The sequence below is a fragment of the Myotis nattereri genome (genome assembly GCF_964212035.1).
Source record: "Myotis nattereri genome assembly, chromosome: 3".
Classification (NCBI taxonomy): Eukaryota; Metazoa; Chordata; class Mammalia; order Chiroptera; family Vespertilionidae; genus Myotis; species Myotis nattereri.
In genome coordinates, this window is record NC_138077.1 from 205,951,394 (window position 1) to 205,958,656 (window position 7,263).

A 7,263-nucleotide genomic window follows, 5' to 3' on the forward strand; every position below is an offset into this window, starting at 1 on the left:
CCCACCCCATAGACAGACAGACAGGCACACCCCTAAAGTTTCTCCAAATAAAACCAAATCTCCCGGCACTCCCCCCAGGGTACCCCTCCCACAAGCGCTGTCTGCTGTGCAGGATTTGGTGGGAAAGATTATTCAAGTTTCATGTCTCCCACCCCACAAAAAGGAGTCCAACTAAGTACCTTTCCAATACAGACTGAAGTGAGGACTGGGTCCCTCCCACCAGCACCAGGGGTGCCAGGGCTCTGGGCGACCTCAGGAGAGCCAGGGGCTGCTTGGCAGGCAGGGCCCCTCCCGCTGAAGACCCAGGCCAGGCCCCCGCACAGCGGGGTGTCAGGCACAGCTCGCTCCCTTTCTTCCCTCGCCCTTTTGTCCCTGCCGGACAGGGTTCCACTGGGGGCCCTGAATGTCAATAGCCTGCTCCGTCCCAGCTCCAGCTGCTCTCACAGGGGGCTGCCTCTGCCCCTCTTCCTTCCCCCTCCAACCAGGCCCGTGGGGGCTGGGCCTGGCTGGGCTTTGTCTGTGAAGTTCACCTTCAAGGTTGGGAGCGGCCACTGAGAACTGGAGAGAGACCTGAACCGGGAGTTCACGGGAGGCAAGGAGAGGGAGGCCTCCACAAACTTCTGGAAGGAAACGCAAACACAAGTGCTCTTTACAAGTTTCTGCCCTTTTCCCAAAGCCACTGTCGTACAGGTTCCCACTGTCCTCCCCACGCGTGTCCTTGGGGACACCGGCGTCTTTTCCTGTCGGCCCTTGACTCCGGATCTCCCGCTTCTATCTCTCCCCACGCCCTCACGCAAAGCAGGAACACTCACCACGTCTCAAAGACAACTTCCAGGGGACGAGGGATTGAGGAAGGACTTGCCCTTCTCCTGAAATTTCCTGCCTCAATACAGGACAGAGCAATCCCCTCCCCCAGGCACGCAGGCGCCAGGAGGATGAACGGCTCCTCTAGCTCCCCTCCAGGAAAATCAGAGCCCGGGTTAGGCTTCAGTCCGCCCAGCGGCCGCGCGAGAGGGGGTGCAGCGCCCCAATCTCTCTCCTTTACCGGGATCCTCCTGCCCAGGCTCTGGCCCTGAGAGCACCCCTCTGCCTCCCCACTCTGCGCCGCGGCGATCTGGGCCCTGGCAACAGGAAATGAGAGGCAGCGGCCCACGCGGGCCCCGCTAATTTTTATTGATTGCGGCGGTCAGTCAGCTGTCAGGCGGGGTTTCAAGGGACCGTTTAGAGAGCGTGTGCGGGTCTGGTTAACAAATTCATTTAGGGAGCCGCAGGCCGGCCCCTCCTTCCTCGCCCCCCGCCCCCCTTGCCCAAGTTTCCTATAAATAATAGATCGACCCAGGGACCCGCAGCCAAAACGCCAGGCCTGGAGGACTCTCGCCCGGAGTCCGCGCCCCCTAGGCCCACGGTTGTCAGCGCGCCTTGCAGTAACCTGCAGCCGAGCTCCCCGGCAACGGAGGCCACCTGCTCCCCGCCCGGCGAAACACACGGAGGGGGCGCCCTCCCCAAATCCTGAGAGGCTCCTGGCTGCTCCAGAGCCACGAGTTCTGTCCGCCAGTCTGGGGCACAGAAGCGAAGCACAATCGATTCATCCCTGGCCCGCACACCAGCTCGTGGGAAACGCGGGCTCGGTCGTGGCCGGCAGGGAGGGTCCCTACCTTTGTCGCCCAGGATGCCGTCGATGCTGTGTTTGGCTTTCTTCTCCCCATCGTCTTCTTTCTTGTCCCCTTCGTCATCCTCCTCTTTCTTCCCGAACTTGATTCTGAGCACACGGCTAATCGAACTCACTAAACCTCAGAAATTCAAAGGCAAAAGAGCGAGTATAAGTTGTTGGGGCGCGGGAGCAGAGCACAGGCCGCCTGGGCCCTGGGGACAAGGTCCCGAAGCCCCTTCCCCCCAATACACTGCCCGGGGATTCACACCCACAGGCCGGCATTTACACCTCCGCGGGGCACGAGCACAGTGTGTCACCCGTGGGCAAGCCTGACTCACACAGGGCACGCACTCAGCGGCAAGACGGGCAGACACAGCCACCTGTGCACTCCTATCCTAACACATCCCCACACACACCTGTGCCTTTCCGGTCACATACCCTGGGTGCACTCCCGTCCACACCGCCTTCCCCAGGCCTCCCTGGAGGCAGGCCCCCCAGCCCCGGCTGCTGCAGCCACAGGCAGGTGTGTCCCAGCCCTGCCTGCCCCAGGGCCCAGGCACACACTCCCCCGCAGGGAGCCTGGCTCAGGGCCTCCACATTTGGGACCCACTGATGGCTGGTGGCAGCAGCAGAAAGGACATGGTGACTTGAAGAAGGGGGTCCAGGGAGCCCCCGGAGATCAAACCTCCTGGGACAACCCTGTCTCCAGGCCACTTCTCTAGGGGAGTGCCAGGGAGCACTTCTCACCCAACATGATAAGTAAACTTTTTGCCGCCTCTTTCCTCCCTCTCTCCCTCCCTCCCTCCCTTCCTTCTCCTTCCATCTCCCTTAAGGTTTTGCTTCCCTCCTGTGTCCTCACTGTCTCTCTGCTCTCTTCCTCCCATTCCCTCCCAACTTTTCTCCAAGTTCCCCCCATCCATCAGCCTCCGCCCCCCTCATCCAGCCCGGATCCCCAGAGCCCGGCAGCCCCGGGCTCCGCTGGCTCAGCTGCCTTCTCACCTGAGGGCACGGTGCTGCGGTCACAGTGCCCGTCCTTGAGCAGCCGGTCCCGGATCTCCCAGCTGAACATGCCCGGGTTTTCCCGCTTGTACTCCTCAATCTTTTTCTCCACATCCGGGGTCGCCACCTGCTTCAGAGGTGGAGGTGGGAGGGCAGGAGCAGGAAGATGGGTGGGGGGAGGGAGAGACTTTCAATATCAACTTCCCAAGAGCCCCAGGCCAGGCTGGTGGCTCTGGTAGCCATGCCCTCCTTCTGAAATGGGCTTTGTATCCTTTCAAGGAACCTGTCTGACTCCAAGGAAGGCAGTGGGGTGTGTGTGTGTGTGTGGGGGGGTAGAGATAATGAAATAGAACCCACAGGATCCCCCTCCTCACTATTTCAGACAAGACTGAGGGGGAAACGGTCCCTGGTCTGGGATGGTGACAGGGAGTCAGGACAGATATAGGTACAGCCCAGGAATGACTCATTGGCCTCAAAGTCTCAGGCAACCTGGACCCCAGGTATTCCCTTCCCTGAGAAACTCAAAAAATGGGGAGGGGCATCTGGGGTGGGGACAGTCTCCCACCGTATTTCCCATAAGAAGCCTATAGTCACCCGGATGGCTCAGGGCGGTGAAGGGGGCCAGGCCAGGATCCCCCCACCAGGGGAAGGCCTGTGGTCGGCCGCTCTACGGCAGACACTCACTCTGGGCTTGCTGCCTCCGATGGCCCCGGGCCGGATGGAGCCGGTCTCCTGGTAGCGGCAGAGGATCTTGGAGACGCAGCCGTGGGAGACGCGCAGCTGGCGGGAGATGACGCAGGGCCGGATGCCGTGGTGGGCCATCTCCACGATCTTGTGGCGGATGTGGTTGGGCAGGGGTCGCCCGTTGATGAAGACGCCACCGAGCTGATTGACCCGGCCTTGGCCCAGCGGAGTGGACACTGCGGGAGGGAGGGGAGGGAAGAGAGAGGCACCGGGTGAGGATGCGGAGGAGACCCCGTGCACCCCTTGACTCCAGTGTTTCTTGAGCCCCAAGACCTCTGACAGCTCTGAGGGCCCAAGGTTTGGAGCTGTGGCAGTTCAGCCATCAGAAAAAAAAAAGTCCTGAAGCGGAGGGAGGGTCCTGCAGGGGTGGAGAGAGGGTCCTAGCTGGCTGCTAGAGTCCCCGGTGCTGTGAGTCCCCAGTCCTGCCACCCTAAGCGGAAGGAGGACACACCTGGAGGGTCTGGACGCCTCTGAGAAGGGCAGGGAGAGACAGAGGGAGAGCCTGGATGGAGGCTCTGGGACCAATGGCTCTCTGCCCCCCAGGGTGCAGCTTGGGCAGCAGGTTCGCCTGCCCCTTAGAGATGCCAGTACCGGCGAGATGTGGCCCATCCGGTCAGCTCCACGCTCCAAGAGGTCAAGAGGGTTCATTTTGTTGGGGGCCAGAGGGGCTGGTTGATGACTATATTGACAGCCCCAGTTTGGGCCACCGCCCTTAATGGAATAGCGAATACAGGTGACACCATGCTGTTTCCTACTGGCTCTGGGGGCACCTGGCTGTCCCTCCCCGGACTCTTCTTGATTCTAACCTCTCGCAAAGTTCTAATTTCGTTTGGGGACGATTGGGGACATGCTCCATCGTGGGAAGTCTCCTAAAATGAATACCTGCTCGTCCCCAGAAGTCCGTGGACCGTACCTGCGGGCTCTGGGAGGTGGTACACAGATGGCCAGGGTCCCTGCGGGCGGGGGTGACTTTGGAAACCAGGAAGACAGGCCCTCCTGGTGCGTGCCTGGGAGGGAGCCGCCTCGCCTGGAAGCCTTAATGCAAAGTCTACACAGTTTGCTCAGAAGGTTGGGGGACACCCGGTACACTAATCCGGCCTCGATCCCCCCAATTTGGGGACTTGGCGGCTGCGGAGATCCGGCAGATTAGAACGATTTCACAGCCGCCGAGGCGGAGGGAGCCGACGGATAATTGGAAGGGAGGAGGCGAGAAGGGGCTCGGGCTGCCGAGCGGTGCCTACCGCCTCCTCCCTCGCTCTCGCGGTCCCCCCCGCCTCTCTTTGTAAAAGTCGGTGTCTGAAGCCACCCTTGGATTTAATCAGAAATCGTGCGTCGCCAAGTCAGAGTCCCTCGGTCTCCGTGGCGGGATATGCCATTAGCGCTGGAGGGCTCTCGAGCGCCCAACTTTATATTCAAGAGCCTCTTCAGCGACCGGCACTCGGCTCTCCTCAATATTCTCCGTCATGTTGGGCAAATATTGTTCTAATCCGCCGCGCGTCCTCGGCCGCCGGTTTCCCCTGCATTCGCTACAGGAGAGCGCGCGGCAAATCCCCGGGCCGGGCGCCCGCCCGCCTGCGTGGCCGCTCGCGCGCACTTGATCACGGAGCCACTCTCCTCGCCGGCGTCTAATTCCGAGACCCGCGCCGTCTCGCAGCCGGAGGGTCCGGACCCCCCTCCTCCCCAGATCGCAGGCTGCCTGCCCGCCCGTCCCCACCCGGCCTCCTCTCCCCAGCCTCACGCACCAGGGGCCTCATAGAATTACAAGAAGAGTAATTAAAAAAAAAAAAAAAGCCGCGCCTATCGGTGACACCCTGGGGTTCCTACCCCCGGAGCTGAGTGACCTCCCAGTTGACAGGTTGAAGACCTTCCATTCGTTAAAAAAAGAAAAAAAAAAAAAGAAAAGAAAATAAAGACTCCGGAAAGGGTCTGGGCGGCGCGTCCCCAGCGCTCTCCCCGGCCGGGACCGGCTCCCCGCCCGCCCGTCCTCTCTGCTCACCGCGGCGCTGGCTGTTTGGGGAGGACACATGACAAAATGAACGCTTCCCCTTGCCTGCCCAGCGCGGTGCCTTCTCGCCACGCTGAAGCTCTCTCCTGGGAGGGTTCCCAGAGTTCGGAAGCCCGGGTGAAAAGTTTGGCGGGGGTGGGAATTCGTTACTATGTATCATTTCTAATTAGTTGGTCTCCAGACCCCGAAGCAGGAGAGTTGCTTGGGCAGAAGCGGATAGCCTGCCCCGTTCAGACATACACATACCACGCGTGTTGGTATTTCGGAATAAAAGGGATGGGAAGACACCCGGAGAGGAAACGAACAATTCAAAACAAGAGCAGAAAGCCTGTCGCTGGGGAACGCAGAGCGCCCAGGGATATCGGAGGGGGCGAGAGTATCTGAAAACAGTGGAAAGAACGGAAACCCACCGGGACCCGACATTTACCAGGAGCCCGAATCTGCCGGTTCAGCTCTGCGGGTGAAGGCCAGAGCCTACGACCCTTGAGGCGGAGGCCGAGGGTCAGTGAAACCAACGCAAATGCCGACGAGTGTCGGTCCCAGGAACTTCCTGGGTCTGGCGCCCGGACTTGGACCCCGAAGAGAAGGGGACCCCCGTGCTGTCGGGGCGCCGCCACCACCCCCTGGAGACGGCCACCGCTCCGGGGACCTCCGTTCCCGGCGGAGGAGCGAGGCGAGGCCAGCCCGCGCTCTTACCTTCCAGCGGGAAGCCGGTGCGGGGGTAGTTCTGCCCGGGCGCCGGCCGCATCATCCTCGGTACTGCGCCGGGCAGGCCCGCCATTGTCGCGCGCGCCGGGGGCGACTCCGGAGTCGGCCCAAAGCGCTTCCCGTCCTTTCTCTTCACCCCCGCTGCGATCTCTTTCTTTCCTTCTTCTTCTTCTTCTTTTTTTTTTTCTTAGCCTCGTCCCGCTCCCCTCCCCACACTCTGCCTACCCCCCGCCCCCTACCCCGGCTGTAGTCTACGCGTCCAGAAGCCGGGGAGGGGGGTGAGGTGGGGGCGGAGGTTGCGCGGGGAGGGAAGGTGGCGACAAGGAAGTTCAAACAAACAAACACGCCAAGCCCAAGTCCGCCTCTGCCCGCTCCGCTTCGCCAGAAGTTGTGCGGGCGGATGCTCCGGGCAGATCCGGGGGACGCGGCCGCAGTCCGGGCCCCCAGCCTGGGACGCGCGAGCGCCGCGCTCTCGCGCTCGCGGCCAAAGTTTCTGAGCCGGGAGGCTGCGGAGTGGATTCTTTTTCGTATTTATTTATATATTTATTCTCTCGTCCTCCCTCCTCTCCCCCCGCCCCCCCCTCTTCTCCGCACTGGTCTCCACGCCTTTCTCCAGACCACACTCGCTACTCCCTTACGCACCAGCTCCCACACCCCCGCCCCCAGGACACGCGGGGAGGGGAGAAGGTGCCTCCGGGGTTTCGGGGCCGGAGGGGAGGCGACAGGGATGCCGAGGGCGAGCGAGGGGGCGAGCGGTGCTCCGGGTAAGTTGTGCAAAGTGCTCCCCTGGAGTACGAGGAGGAGGGGGCCGCGCGCCGGAGCTGATAGGTCCGGACTTTTCTTTTATTTATGCGGAGGGAAGGGGGCCAGGGCGGAAGGGAGTGGAGAACCAATAACGAAAAGAAGTCGCCAACCAATTTTTTCCCCCTTCTTTTTTCTAATCCCCGACTCGGCCTGGTTTTGGGGGGAGAATTTGAACTGCCCGTTAAAAGGCCAGGAGTTGGGGGGGGGGGGCGGGAGGAGGGAGGAGAGGGGGTTAACTTTGTCCGAGTGTCTCCTTTTGACGAATGAGTGGCCCGCGGAGTGCAGGCCCCGGGGCGCCCACGGCCCCTCGCTCCCGGCGGCTGGCGGGCGGGCTGCAGGGGAATGTCTGCCT

The 7,263-nt window shown here is 61.8% G+C and overlaps 1 protein-coding gene across 2 annotated transcripts in view; it reads right to left on the reverse strand.

Annotated features, from left to right (window-relative positions):
• Positions 1–6,180, reverse strand: part of PAX7 (paired box 7) — a gene marked incomplete at both ends in the record, with an annotated part of 94,755 nt that extends 88,575 nt beyond the window's left edge. Inside the window, 4 exons of one of the 2 annotated variants that reach the window (XM_081088169.1) lie at positions 1,656–1,784; positions 2,651–2,780; positions 3,335–3,570; positions 6,096–6,180. In XM_081088169.1, the coding sequence (XP_080944295.1) occupies positions 1,656–1,784; positions 2,651–2,780; positions 3,335–3,570; positions 6,096–6,180 (580 nt within the window). Of the gene's footprint in view, positions 1–1,655; positions 1,791–2,650; positions 2,781–3,334; positions 3,571–6,095 lie in introns of both variants that reach the window. The other variant, XM_081088168.1, reaches the window with a different exon arrangement.
• Positions 6,181–7,263: the final 1,083 nt, after the last annotated feature.